Source organism: Mauremys mutica, chromosome 7 (genome assembly GCF_020497125.1).
Source record: "Mauremys mutica isolate MM-2020 ecotype Southern chromosome 7, ASM2049712v1, whole genome shotgun sequence".
In the NCBI taxonomy this organism is placed as follows: Eukaryota; Metazoa; Chordata; order Testudines; family Geoemydidae; genus Mauremys; species Mauremys mutica.
In genome coordinates, this window is record NC_059078.1 from 71087377 (window position 1) to 71103149 (window position 15773).

The window sequence follows — 15773 nt, forward strand, 5'->3', positions numbered from 1 at the left end:
TAATAATTGGTATGTTAAAGCTGTGTTTGGTCCAAGTTCTGCTTTCTTGTTTCCAGATCCTTTTTAAAACAGTGCATACATTAAACACACATATCTATATTACAGTGTTATAGCTGATGTTTGAGTTGTGCAAAGTTCAGAGTTCTGAGCTCAGTCTTCCTCCCTTTAGAGTCAATAGCCAAACTCCTATTGAATTCACTCAGAGCAAGATTGGGTTTGTCTACACTGTGCCTTAGCCTGCATCAGCTGAGTGGCAGGGGGAGCAACTTCTAATGTGCACCCACATGTTGCACAGTAACTGGCCCAAGGAACTTTAGTGCACGCCAGCAAGGTCCACATGGGCCAGTTAGTGCGCAACATGCTGGTGCATATTAGAATTTACACCCCAGCTGATGCAGGCTAAATCACAGTGTAGACAAGACCTCGGTAAATCTAATTCTGCTTGTGAACAAAACATAAACTTTAAAGTGTCAGAAATGCTTAAAGTGATCATAGATATTTTACTATCATCTGAAAAAATCTTCACTGGTGATAAGTGTAATCAGCTGTCACTTTACAAGCAGCAAATGATGTGCTCGAGGCTGCCTCCCTAAAATCTGTAATGTTCAACATATGTAGTGGCAGATGGTTTGCTTGACAGAAGGCTGAAAGGAGTTTTTTTTATTATTAATTTTATTCGACAATAGAAACAGGCAAGTAACACAAGCTTTCAAGATGTTATGTATGCTATCTTGTTAATGCCTGAATTGAGAATGTTGTTATGAGTTAGCAGTTCAGGACACAGAGTTGGTGCTCACTGCCAATAAGTTCCCAGATGGAGAAATTAGTGCATTTAAAGAGTTCAGATGTGGTGACAAGAACCCTTATCTCAGCTTTTATCGGCAGAAGGCATTTCTTTGACAAAAGCCAACAACGTATAATAAAATCCTGAATGTTGTAATGCCAAGTATGTTGTGTACATAAGACAGCTGCTAAAATATTTATTTTTATCATTCATCTATCATTTTGATGGGTAGGCACTTGGCGCTTAAATCCCCAAAATTATACATACATGCACACCCATATGCACATATTACATATGCCACTTGCAATGGGACCCTACCAAAAAGCTAAAACAATTGCTTCCACTGTTGTCACCATCAAGCACAGGCAACCTATTTACGTGCTAAATAAGATCATAGAATCATAGAAGATTAGAGTTGGAAGAGACCTCGTGAGGCCATTTAGTCCAACCCCCTGCTCAAAGCAGGACCAACCCCAACTAAATCATCCCAGCCACGGCTTTGTCAAGCTGGGCCTTAAAAACCTCTAAGGATGAAGATTCCTCCACCTTCCTAGGTAACCCATTCCAGTGCTTCACCACCCTCCAATTATCCAACCTAGACCTCCCGCACAGCAACTTGAGACCGTTGCTTCAGGTTCTATCATCTGCCACCACTGAGAACAGCCTAGCTCCAGCCTCTTTGGAACTGCCCCTCTTCAGGTAGTTGAAGGCTGCTATCAAATCCTCCCTCATTCTTCTCTTCTGCAGACTAAATAAGCCCAGTTCCCTCAGCCTCTCCTCGTAAGTCATGTGCCCCAGCCCCCTAGTCATTTTCATTGCCCTCCGCTGGACTCTCTCCAGTTTGTCCACATCCTTTCCATAGATGCCTAAGTACAGTATGTAATTACTTTAAATATAATAGTGGAGATAATTCTAAACGGTGGTGGGTTTTTTGTCAGGGCTGGCTGTGCCATGTGAACCCCACTAAGAGGTTCTGAAGGATTTTCACTGGACCAATCATTGCAGGTTCAGCTGTGAGATTAGGTTCTACAGAGCCTGAACTTCAAAGAAAATCTGGGTGCTGGATTCAATCTTGTTTACTTATTTTAGTGTTCAGTGGTAGTGTGAGCATCCAACATTCTCTGCTCCTATCTAAACTGCAGTGTTTGTTTTCTGATCTTCTGGAGCTACCAGCTGGTCACTCCCACATCTTTCAGCTTTGGGGAGGGGTGCTGGGTAAGGGCCCCAGTTTATAGGATCTGAAGGCAGGGCAGAAAGTCCCTGCCCTCCATCAGGCAGTGAAAACAGCTGCTGATTGAATGAAAGGATGGGCATAGAGACATGATGTAATCTGTAGCACCGTCGGTAATCTGTAGGACAGCCGGGGTTTCCCTAGTAACTGTGCTCTACCTAGAGTAAGCTCTATTGGTCCCAATGGGGAAAGCCACATTTAAATGCAGAGTGGAAGTGTTTTTTCTCTTGCTGTCCTATGCAAGGAGACACTTCCTCCACTCACACAAAGAACTTTTGGAGTAGAAGCAGTTGTACTTATCTGACATTATCTTCCCACACCGCCATGAGCTTGCAAGATCGGGGAGCAATCAGTGCTCACCTCTCCAAGACAGAGGAATAATAGGGGAATTAATTTAGGTCCGATAGGGGACCAAATGACAGGTCTGGAAACACCTATGTTTTCTGGAACAGGTTCCAGCTCTGATGGGGTTGACCTAGCATAGTCTCCTTAAATCACACGCAGTTTAGCACATGTGGACCCTTGAGGAAAGATCTCTAAGACTGAGGTCCTATATACTCTGCAAGGATGCTGAATTCCCATTGCACTTTCCCCTTACAAATTAGAGGGTTGCCCTCATGTCATTGGCCAAAACACCCTGTTCCCCAATTTTGGAGCACATTGCTTTACCGTCCTCCATCACAGAGACAGCTGCATTCCCTTATGGAAAATCCTCATAGGATTTAGCAGAAAATCATAACCTTTCGAGGGGATTTTTTTATCCTCCTGCAGAATTTAATAAAAAGTTATATCCCTGGTATGGAATTCTATAGGATGGTTTAAAAATATAACTATAGAAATGATTTCATTCTCCATTTTAATACCTGTAATATCTATAGAACCTGATTAAATTTCTATAGAACACAATTGATTTAATCCTATTAAATCTTAGGGATGTAAGGCACTATGTAGACGAAAAAGATTATTTCTACTGATAGTTTCTGTATGGAAGTGTGTTTTATAGATTTTCGTACGATGATTTCAAAAGAGCCTGATTCCGCAGGACCTTTGCCAGTTGGAAATGAGGCTAGCTCTGCACATAGGGTGGTTACATACAGTGTGTCCTTATGCTAAATAATAGATTATCCTAGACAATAAAACATTCATTTACAGAGTTTTTAGTGCTTTCATATAGTGCCTCTCGACAGAATATTGCAAAACACTTTGCAAAAGTGGGTATCGTCATCTCCATTTGAAGATGGGGAAACTGAGGTGCAGAGCGGTTAACTGATTTGTCCAAGATCAGAGCAAATGCTTGTCAGAACCAGGAATCTAACCAAAGTCCCTTGACCCCCAGTTCCCTGCTGTAACACTAGACTGCTGTCTCCTACATATATAAGGCACACAACAGTCTCAGAGCAGCAGTGGGAGAGAAAAATTAAACTAAATAAGAGAAGATTTTCAAGGAAGATTTTGGATACCTGACAAGGCAGAGAGAGGTCAGATGTCAGATGATGAGTTGAGAGTGGGAATCAACATTAAATAATGGATATACAACATTTATCGGCCATTTTAAATAGAGGAAGTATCTACACATACAAAGTAAAGACATAATCCAAAATAAACTCTGTGTCCTACACCCACCTTGTCTACCATATGTAAATCTATGAACCAGGATCTTCTATACCAGCAATAATTGCTAATCAGACCAGTGAGCCCAGAACTAGCATTCAAGCAGTCTTTGAGTTCCCTAATCTCTTTACATTAACCCCCAAGAGATCCTTTGTCCATTTTTTTCACCTATCTACATTTTTACTGCTTAATCTGAGCTGCACTGTCAAATTTCAAATACTTATTAGGGTAAGCCCACAAAAACCCATTAGTGGAATGAGCTGTTGAGCTTTGCCTTTTAACTACAGCATGAGAATCTGAGCTTGTGTTTGTATTTGATTAGATGGAAACATCATTGGTGGTCATGAGAGAGGCGCTCATGGAATTAAATCAGGACATGGGGTTTGTTACTGCTTCCCAAGACAAAACTGTTACTGTGAGAAAGATGATATTAAAGGTAAGTCTAAAGATTATTTAGCTGGTTTTACAGTTATCTTGATCTTGTGACACTAACCTTTCCCATTGTATACAATATTCCTGTCTTTGATACATAAAACCATCTAAACTCATTTACATGTTGCTGAGTAGTTTACGTTCATGGCCTGCCAGCGTACAAAGCATTAAGAAGGGAGCTCCTGGATTTGGACATTAAGGATTCTCCATGGATTTTGTCCCTGTGTTCTTCGCATAGTGTCCCCTCCCATTCAGTGTTGCACAATACACTGGTTGGCTGCCCCACAATCCCCAGAGGTGGCTGCATTTCAGTGGAAGTGTAGCATGGACTCACGGTCTTAAATTTTCAAAGGTGGTTAGGAGATTACTTTCCACTGGACTTGAGTTATAAATCTCAACTATAGAACTCAGAGACGGAAAAGAAAGTTGTGGAAGGTGCTGGAATCACCTTATCCATTCTCCTGAGGGTAGGATTGCTACCGAACTACACTTCTTGCTCTGTTTTCAAAGGAAGGGAGAATGGGAGCACTTGCAAAAGGGGAAGTGGATTTGACATGGATATCAATGGGATTGTGTTCCCAGGGTCTGCAGTGGTGTTGGCAAGTGAATATATGAAGTCAGATGAAGTCAGTACCTACGTTACTAAGGGCTGTAAGACTCTAACTAAATCTAGTTACAGTTTAACAGGCATTTAGGCATGCAATTACCCACAGAGCTTGGGGAAAATATAGGATTTTGCAGCTGCACTGGGTATATTTGCAAGTGCATCACTTCTACCTTTCTTTGAGAATTAGATCCAGGGTTTTAGCGTAGCTTATGAAATGACTGTACATTTAATCCAAAACCTCTAAGTAGATGCTGTTGTGAATGGTAACTAGCTACCAAAGGGTGTGTGTGGAAAGAGATGAGATGGGAAAAAATTGAAAATGAAACCAGCAGAACTGTAATCAATTCCCCCTCTACCCACAGAGCCGCTGTGTGATGACGTGTGCAAGACCGTGATTGCAGGGGCAGTTCTGCTCTCCTTCATTATCTCAGTGCTGCTCTCTTCTTATTTCATCCACCGTTACCACAAGAATTCTCCAAAGCCACCAATTGCCTCAGCGGAGATGACCTTTCGGCGCCCAGCCCAGTCCTACCCCATCAGTTACTCTTCTACAAATGTCCGTCGGCCATCTCTGGACTCTATGGAGAACCAGGTGCCGGTTGACACCTTTAAAATACCGGTAAGCTTTTATATTTTATGCTTTTAAATTGCGTACTGATTTGACTTGGCTTTTTTGTTTTGCCATGAATTGGACTTTCTAAGGAAATTTGTGTGTTGTCTACTGAATATGTTGTGTTAGTGCCCCAAACCCCCATTTTGATTTGAGGGTGCATTGTGCTGGACAAATATTTAAGGTGAAATTCTGGCCCCAGTGACTTCAGCAGGCCTAAAAATTCACCCTTAGTAAGAGAGAGGCCTTCCCCCAAAGAGGTTGCAGTCTATGATTCAAATGAAATTAAACAAAAATCACCCACATGGAGGGAATAAGACAAAGATCTCTAATGAATGCATGGTAATTAATTAGATCATAACTTCCTGCAGAAGCCAACTGCATTTTCTCTTACTGTTAGTGTCTAAAGAAATGTAATACTCTAGGCACAATCTAATCCCTTATTTCTTTTGCCATTGACTTCAGTACAGGGTTAGACTAACTGAGGTTAAACTGATTGTTAATGTTTGCAGTCTATTTGCTGACCAATATCTCTATCATGAGGATAAATAATAGTAGAATCTAGCTTATAAAACACTCTTTGCTTGTAGATTTCAAATCATTTTTGCAAAGGAGGCCAGTAGCATTATCCTCATGTTACAGGTGGGGAAACTGAGGCACAGAGAGGTGAAGTGACATGCACAGGGTCACGCAGGAGGTCATTGGCAGAGTGGGGAAAAGAACTAAAGTCTCCTGAGTCTTAGTCCATTGCTATCCACTAGGAAACACTGCCTCCCTTGAATGTAAGGTAACACTGTCCAGTGGTTTAAGCACTGACCTGGGAGTGAGAAGACCTGAGCTCTATTCCTGACTCAACTACTGACTTGTAATATTTTCTTGGGCAAGTCACATCATCACTCTGTCAGCTTCCCGATCTGAGAGACAATGGTAACTTTCTGAAGGATTTCAAATTCTCAGTGAAAATTGTCATGTACTGCAAATGGAAAGTATTTAATTATTTATCAAATACGGAGCAGTAGCCTGTTATCAGCTTTGCATGGGCTATTACTGTACCATTAATTTGTATAACACTTCTTGTAGTGCAATAGTTTGATTGTGAGCTAACTGCCCCAGGGTATGGCACTAAATAATTGTTCTACTGGAATGAATAATTGGATTCAAGTAAACTAGTTCCCTGGAAAGTCTGTGGCTAATTACTTTTGTTCTTTAGTACTGTCATTATTGGCTACTCCCGTTTGCAGCTAGCTGTACAATTTGCACTTTCACTGTAAAAATTATGTCATTGTTTTAGTAATATCTTCCAGCATTCAGTTGGATTGCACGTGCTGCACTGTGGAGCTTGAACACAAGACTTTATATTAGTGCATTGACTAAATTTTAATTTATATGGTAGGATTTCACTTATAAAGCTTAGTTTAGGGTGGGTTTATCTGCATACTTTGGAAGGCTTTTCCCCTCCCCGCCCTCCCACCAGCTCTTTAATGCAATTTCTGTTGTTTGATTATATTGTGTGTAGGATACCTGCCAGTTTGTGCATTTTTATTTATTTTCTACTTGGGGCAAATAGGATGGTGTCTGGAAAAGTCCTGTGCAGTGAAACACTGTCCTTTTGTCTGACCCATATGGCAGCGTCTGATACATTTGAATGTTAGATATTGATGCCTTCATAGTAGCTTGTACTCTATTTGCTTTTATTTCTTGGTTGGTTTATACATTTTGTCACTGTTCTGTAACTGTAAGGCTCAATAGCACTTCATAACAGATGGATTGTTGTCTGTGATGAATTCTTAAAGCAAAACCTCCTCCCACAAGTTAAACAGAAATGCAAGATCAAATATGCATACTTTATTCTGAAGGTGAGCATTTGTTCAGTCAGTGTTTCATTTGTACAAAAAAAATCTCAGGTAGGCCTGTAAACGTCATCCATATTGATAGGCTGTACCTAGTGCCTTTTTATCTAAGGGAAATTTCTAGCTAATTTAAAAAGGCTTGCAAAGAGCTTTGAGGGTGTTGTAGAAGAGCAAAGTAATTGTTTTCTGTCTGATAATGGAACAAAAACAAAAATTAATCAGATAACTGAGCATAATGTCTTCCTTGAAATATAATACTGTATTAAACCTTTGTGATTTGAGTTACCAGTCTGGAGCTGCCCCCTTCTGTCTCATAAGATAACCCCTTCTATTTCATTTTATCTGATAGGATTCCTTTTTTTTCTCGTACAGGAGGACCCCAAATGGGAATTCCCCCGGAAGAACCTGGTTCTAGGCAAGACACTAGGAGAAGGAGAATTTGGAAAGGTCGTCAAGGCAACAGCATTCAGACTCAAGGGGAAAGCAGGCTACACCACGGTGGCAGTGAAAATGCTAAAAGGTACATTTCCCTGAAATGATTTGAAAGCTATCTGAGAACCTTTGAATCTATTTCACAAGGGTCTAGTGTGCACGCAGGAGGCCGTCTGGGGGCAGGCCCTGCCAGCTCTTGGCAGCATTTCCTCCAGCATTCTATTTACGTACTGACATATTCCCGTCGAAAGGGAGAGTGCCACATTGATGCAAACAGTAATTTCCAAAGGCCCTAGCTTGTGCTAAGCAAGGGCAATGTGATTTACTGAGGCAAAGGTATCTCATTTAAGTCGTCATTGATTGAAGCATCACAAGGGCTTTTTAAAACTTTGCACAGCTTTTTGTATTAATCCATCTCAATTTTTCTTCAAATATTTTTAAGTAGACCATTTGTGCTAGAGACAGAACAGACCTATTAAGCTATCCATCTACTTCCCTGCCTGTGCCGGATTGATCTGATATATTTACTTGACAGAGGTGTAGTCTACTGGTTTTGTGTAAGGGGCAGGAAATCCAGGAAGCCTTCAGCTCTAATTGTAGGCTGGCCATGGTCAATTCACTTAATCTCTCTACTTAAATTTTCCAATCTGTGTAATAGTGGGTAATAATACTTACTCAGCTAACATGGCTATAGAAAAAAGTAACTAGGCAGTTTGTAAAGCACTTTGTATACACAGGGTGACATTCTGAAAAGCTCACAGCCTTGCTCTAATTATGCTACCGTTAAAGTCCATTTGAAAAATTCTCATTTGAAGTCAGTGGAAGCAAAGCTAGGCCAATGTTGAGCCAACTTCTGAAAACCTCACATGAAAAACCCTACGTAAGTGTTAAGAATTATTAATTTAAGACTACTGTTTTATCCAGTTGAGTTTTAAACTCAAAGAATCTGAGGCTACAGAGTTGGAAGAAAACTTATACTCGACAAACTCTGGTTGATAAGAAGGGGGCTCCTGTATTCATCTATCTCTACCTATTATACTTTCTTTCATTATGTCCTTCTTTTCAAACCCAGCTATACCTACCTTTCTGCTACATGTGCCACCTTAAAAAGGAGAGCAAAGTAATGAAATAACGAGTTGGCACTTTCTGTATACCAGACCAAGTACCACCATGTTCCCCCAGTGAAGGAAGTGGTAGGCTTTGGTTTATGCCACATTTCACACCTAATGGCTACGTCATCTGGACCATATCACTGAGATGGGAGACCTTGGTCACAGGTCAAAGAAGGCAAATGGAGGCCTTTAGATCACATATGGCCCCAAAGAACCTAGCACCGACCCTTTTGTTTTGACAGAAGGGTAATTTTAAGGGCATCGTCCTGAAGGATGATGTAGAAATGGAAAGAACAGAGACGAAGTAACCCTGCTTTGTGATAGAATCTGATACTACTTCATAATGGTGTGTGGTCCCTATATACCAAGGAGATAAGCACCCTAGGAATATGAGAGAAGAAACAAAAGTATTCAGAAATGTTTCTGGGTAGAAGAGTTCTTTCTTTTGGTGGGGAGCAAGCATTGGCTGGATGACCTCAGTCGTTAATTGCTGCTGTGAATAAGAAAACACAATTACAATAGGATAATGGGTTTCTTATTAGCATTTTTATTATGTGCAAGCTTAAAAAAAAGTCCATCATCCTCTCACTGAGTGCAAGGAAATTGCATATTATATCAATTTACCAATGAAATAAATGAGTTATGAAATGCATGTCTACATTTATAAAAAGGCTTCCTTATAACGAGGGTTCAATGGAGATGAAATCAAAGACAGAGAGCATGCAGACGGAGCCCTGGAACTTGGTCTTGCAGAGACAAAGACTAATATAGCTCTGCATGTAACACTAAAATAACCTTTTACATGGTATTATAAATGGAATATCCATAATCTTTACAGTGTGCCAACTTTATTTATACATTTACAAGTACTAGTGACTTTTTACATCGATAATATGTAACTGAGCTAAAATTCCGAAATGTGCTGTTAAAAAGTGACATTCTTAATTCCAGTTGACTTACCATTTGACTTTCCCTAGCGATTATCTGGAGCAGAATTGATAGCAGTCAAGGGTAACCCTTTATTTTAAGCACTCTCCTCTAATAAATTCATACGGCATTTATGGTAATAGCACGAACTCTAATAAATACCTTTTGCAATGCATATTTCTCTCTCAGATAGCTCCCCCAAATGTTCCATTAGAGCTGGATGGTGGAAAACATTTGCCCATTACTTGGGTAAACATTTTTGTGTTGCTGTTGTTTTTACTTCATTGTGAACAAATAGAAATGAAAATAAAACAATAACAAAAAAATCACTACCCTGGAATGTTCTCTAAAAAGTTTTATGCTGGCAGACAGCCAAGGTATAGTATAACTGAATCAGTCCCCATCCCACTGACATCAGCAAAGAAGTCTGGATAGGTATCTTCTATTGATGTCAATAGAAACTCTCTACTCAGCTCCAAGTCTGGAATTCTGGATATGTACTGCAAGATTAACAAGTGTAGAACTGAATTTTATCTTTAATTAAATATTTTGGGGGAAAAGAGGGTTGAGGCAAGCCATGGATGTTTCTGTAAGCTTGGTTTGAACAAGGGAGTTCTGGTCAAGAGAAATGCTTGGCTTGTGTAGACTTCCAAAGCTCAGATCACCCTAATTGGGTTCATCACATAAATTAGCTTTAGGCCTATTGGAGATCTCCTGCTATATCGGGTGCTGAGCCCTCTAAATCTTGTCTACTGTATGTAGTGTGGAAAAGGGATGCAGTAATTGCAATTCAGTTACACGGCACAAAAGGCTCTGGGTTTGATTCTTCAGTGCCTTGCAGCTTATCTAGCCAATTACACCAGTGCAGAGTGGGTATAAAATCCTACCTAGTTAGATGGCAGTGCTGTATTCTCACGTGGCTGTACAGCTGGATGGATAACTGATTTTGTGGTTCACCGGCAGTTCCCAAAAATTATGAACAAAATTCAGCGAATTGAAAAAAAAAATGATTTTGCATTGAACAAAACATTTTGTCTGACCTGAAACATGCTGTTTCGGATATTTTGAAAAGGCTATATTTACAAAACAGGGGAAGAGGGTCATGCCACCCATCTCCTTATAACTTTAGCCCAGTACTAGAGCACTCACAAGACCCCGGTTCAACAGTCCCCTCTGCCTAATGGAGAACTTGGTCCTCCTGTATTGCAGGAAAACACATTAGCCATTGGACTGTGGGATAGTCTGGTGTGAGGATCTTTCAATATCTGCTATTGAAGTTATTCCACTTTGGATGAAATACTTGAATAGTCACTGGGAAAGAGAGGAGTGTGTATGAGAATGACTCTATAGCCTGGTGGTTAGGGCTGAGGTGGGAGACCCAAGTTCAAATAGCCCTCTGCCTGATGTGGGATGTGAGAATGGGAATTTAACTTTTGTCTCCCACATCCCAGGGGAGTGTGCTAATCACTGGGCTAAAATTTGTAAAGAGGGCCCATGACGACCTCCAGTTCCTCCTGCTAAGACCCAAAAATATTTTTTTTTGGCCAAAACTATTTTTGTGTCAAATTCCTGAATAGTTTGGGGTCATCCAACACTGCATTTTTCGGTGAGTAGACCATTAGCTGAAAAATTTCACCCATCTCTACTTGGCAAAGATGTGAATGACTGAACATCAATGAAGAATAAGGCTCTGTCTCTTCTCTGAAAACTGTTACAAAGCTGATAGTACAGCACTTGAAGCTTTTCATCCCCATGCTCATTTCAAGAGCATTCTGAAATTCTTGTTCTTAGATTGTACCTGTTTTATACTACAATGATTAGTCCCCTGCAAATACCTAAAATAAGTCAAAGTCTGCCCCAAGCCACAGATGGCTCATCAGGCTAACGCATGTCAGTTTCCATAGCCAACACTACACAAGGGGGTGATGTGGCTAGCATCATGCTGACCGCCTTTCACCGCCCTAATACTGTGGATCAGGTGCCCATTTTGCTGCTGGGTGAATTAGCCATCAGTATGAGATGGAGTGAGAAGTGAATCCATGACCTCTGGAATTGCAGTTGAGCACCTTAATCACTTGGCCAGCGCATCTCAATGCCTCAAATAGGTAGCAGCATGCTAATTTACAGCTTAGTCTATAATAGGCACATTCCTTTTGCAGTGTTTTATTAACCAGATGTCTGGTTTTGATGCCTTCTATAGAAAACGCTTCCCAGAGTGAGCTGCGAGATCTGCTGTCAGAGTTCAATCTCTTGAAACAGGTCAACCACCCTCATGTCATCAAACTGTATGGAGCATGCAGTCAGGATGGTAAGTGTCAGCAGCTAGTTAGTAAGAGAGAAACAAAGAATGGATCTAGCCTGGGGTTGAAGCACTATTTAAAATGCAAAATACCTTTATAAATTTGCTATTGGTTAAAAATGGTGGTGTTAAGAATGAGTGAGTGAGAGAAGTGGAAATCCTGATTTCAGCAAAACTAGCCACAGATCTTATGGATACAGCCTATATAGTCAGAGAGAAACATATTTTGATTCTAAAGCTATTTTAAAATATTTCCTGGCCAGTTTCTTTTTCTGCCTCTATTTTTTTACACTAACTTGGTTCTGAGGGAGCCTCTTCTAATTTGGCTCGACTGGATTTTCAATATGATCATTATTTTGTATTCTAGTAGCACCTAAAGGCCCAAGTCAGGGATTGGGGCACCGTTTTGCCAGGGTTCTGTGTGAACAAGTAGTTAAGGGACAACCCACTACCTAGACCCTGACTAGGTTGCTAGTTAGTTTTACTTTCAGTTTTTCTGCCCTAGCATGATTCTCTTGTGTGGTGCTTACGTCAATGCTTACACTTGTCAAAAACTGGTTTCACTGACGTGTATACTGTACTTCGCTGCAAATACATGGGGGAAATAATTTTCAAAAAGATGTATTATAAACAGCCAAAGGGGCAAACTTTCAGTGCAGTTCATGAGGATTTATCTAAACAATTCCCATTAATGTTGAATGCAGTTGCATGGCAACATCTTCTGCCATAAAATATCTGCTGTAAGTTGATCTTTCAGTTGTTATGGAGCGTGAGCGATTTACATGGCCACAAATTCGTAAGGCTCAGTCCTGCATCTTCAGAACTCCTAATGATGTAACTGTGCATTCTGGGGGCACGTAGAATTCAGGATTGTGCATCTGGGAGACTCAGTAAGATTTTAAAAAAACCTTGTGGAGGGGATAAAATCATTGTGCTGTGAACTGTTTGTGAGTCGAACGCTTCTCATAAATATGAAGGTAATTCATTAATGCATGGGGTGGGGAGGCTTTGATACAGCTGACAAATGTACTCAGCATTGTAAGCGCTGAGTGGATATTATTCATGTGGGTGGTAGGGAGGAGAAGCTTGCTAATGGATTGAAATGTCAGGGTTTTTGTTGAGAACCTATACTTGAGTGCTTTGAAAAGGCACCTTAATTAGTGTGCTGGAAGGAGAAGATACTTTGTGAGCTAAATACCACACGCTCCAGAAAGTAATTTTGATTTTTTTTAAAATCAAGTTTCTTAAGTAATTCCTTATACAGGCTTGATTTTTCAGCTAGGTTTAAAAGAAAATTAAAAGGTGAAAGCTAAGGAGCTCTATTCATCAAGCCAGTATTTCTTCATCAGTGTGAATCTGGAGTCATTCTACTGACGTCAGTGGATTTATTCTGAATTTATGCTCAGATGACTGAGAGGAACAGATTTTGACCCAACATCTTTGTGCAGCTACTTATTGCATGAATGAATTGTATTCTATTTGATTTCTTGAATCCTTCTGATCTTATTAAGGTATTATCTTCTTGCAGTCAATGAGACTATTTGCCTGCGTCAGGCAAGCAAGATCTGGCCTAATATTTGCTATAACATTGTGTGTGTATGCACATGTGTGTGATTCGATCAATAGAACCAAAAGAGCATTAAATGAGTGTGTCACTAACAATACACATGAATTCACAGCTAATGATAAAACATACCATATGTACTCCAAAACCTACACAAAATGAGGCACATCACGGGTGAAATCATGGAAAATTTGAGTTTTGCCATTGACTTCAGTGGGACCAGGATTTCACCCCATGTATTTAAGATGGCATGTGTCATGCACTGGATTAATTTTTTTTACATGAACCAATCTATAGTTTAATAATTGTTGCTGGCACACCAAAATTTAGTGTGTGGCTAGACCGAATAAAAACTAGTTCAATCTAATTTTTTTTATATATATATATATATATATATATATATATATATATATATATATATATATATATATATAATAGATATAGATATATAGAGATATCACACACATTTTTCGTTCAATGAAACCTTTTTTCCTTGTAAACATGCTCCCCATATCCAAGCAAAGACACTGTTTAAAACTCTGTGCCATGATGCCTACAAAACAACCTGACAACAGATAGGCAGCTGATGGGCTGAGACCACTGCCTGCCATGCTGACCGGTACCTTCTCATTGTTTCCCTAAAAACAGGCACTGCTTGGGTATGTAGAGAGCCGTACAGGGTACACACCCTAAGGTTCTGATGTGAAAACACAAGGCTAACATAGAAACTGTTTCACAACTTTAGCTTTGGTAGGTGGTGTTAGGTGCCCTCTATGGCTCTGAGCAGTTATGGGCTTGTAGCATGAGAGAATTCCCATAGGACATCCACTCAAGTGCATGTTTACAAGATTCTGAATCTGAATCCTTCCCATGCCATCAGATGTTGTTAGGGCACAAAGAAGATTCTGCCACCCTTGTCTATTAGGCTGTTTGCCAGAATGGCTACTTACCGTTTGTCTATAATTTAACTTTTTTACAAGGATAAGTTGTTAGCCTCTCTCTCAAATGCCAACCTAGGGGACCATAGACTGCTTTTCATATGGTCCCTATCTGGCTTTGATAGCCTTATTGGGAGCTAAAACCCCCACCAGCATAGCTCTTACGGTTTTTTGAATGCACAAGAAATTCTACCACATCAAGTTGCAGTGCTGTGAGAAGGATGTTTCCAGGATTGGGGCCTGTAATTGTTACAAAGCAGTCTGTGATTTTAACTAGAAAAATCTTTAGAAAAGTAGAGCAGAACAACCTGATTGATTTGTATTTTTCTTTCTTTTCCTCAGGGCCTCTGTATTTAATTGTGGAATATGCAAAGTATGGTTCCTTGCGCAGTTTTCTCAGGGAAAGTCGGAAAGTAGGACCTAGCTATGTGGGCAGTGATGCCAACAGAAATTCAAGCTACTTGGACAACCCAGATGAGAGAGCCTTAACAATGGGAGATCTGATCTCATTTGCATGGCAGATATCTCGGGGGATGCAGTACCTGGCAGAAATGAAGGTACAGTGCTATAGCAGTGTGCTGAACATATCTCTGTGATAGGCATAAATATATCTGGAAGTTTCTTCATGTATCTTACCCCATAAGAATAATAACCATGATTGTTGGGTTTTTTTAAAAGCTCGTTCATCGTGATTTAGCAGCCAGAAATGTATTGGTGGCAGAAGGACGCAAAATGAAGATTTCTGATTTTGGCTTGTCCCGAGATGTTTATGAAGAGGATTCCTATGTCAAGAGAAGCAAGGTACAGTGCATGTTAAAACCAGGGCTGGAATCCTTGCTTAATCCAGGGAATGGGTTTACACTGAAGCACCTGAACACAGAAAATAAAGACAACAGCTATTTCTGATAAGGAAATAAGGAACAAAAAGTAAAGATTAAACAAAACAATTAGCTTCATCATTGGGGCCATTATAAGTAACTAGACTACACTATTCACCGGAATATCATCAGCAGAAAATATTAATTCCTGTTCGCTCTTTCTTCTGCCTGTGTGCAATAATCTTTGTATTTTACTGTAATGCCCCATCAACACCACATCTACAACCCAGTCACAGGACATGGTGACAATATAAATACAGTTGGACCACCTGTGTCCTTGTAAGTGGATTAAAACCCTGGACTGTTTTTGGAAAGCATGTATCCATGCATCTTGTAACCACGATTTCTCCCGCCTTTGTGTTGTAGCTATAGTATGAACAGGGGCCTTAAAAATAATGTGTGATCTATCAATAATAAAGACAAATATATTCAAATATAATCCTATTTCCTTTCAAGTATTTTTCAGGTAGTAATTTTTTTTATAGCTGTTAGTTTGTA

At 40.1% G+C, this 15773-nt stretch overlaps 1 protein-coding gene across 1 annotated transcript in view; it reads left to right on the top strand.

Annotated features, from left to right (window-relative positions):
• Window positions 1–15773, top strand: part of RET (ret proto-oncogene) — a 125515-nt gene that overhangs the window by 93365 nt on the left and 16377 nt on the right. Inside the window, exons 10-15 of the mRNA XM_045024421.1 lie at window positions 3949–4062; window positions 5028–5284; window positions 7498–7645; window positions 11797–11904; window positions 14740–14954; window positions 15076–15198. Coding sequence (XP_044880356.1) covers window positions 3949–4062; window positions 5028–5284; window positions 7498–7645; window positions 11797–11904; window positions 14740–14954; window positions 15076–15198 — 965 coding nt within the window. The remainder of the gene's footprint in view (window positions 1–3948; window positions 4063–5027; window positions 5285–7497; window positions 7646–11796; window positions 11905–14739; window positions 14955–15075; window positions 15199–15773) is intronic.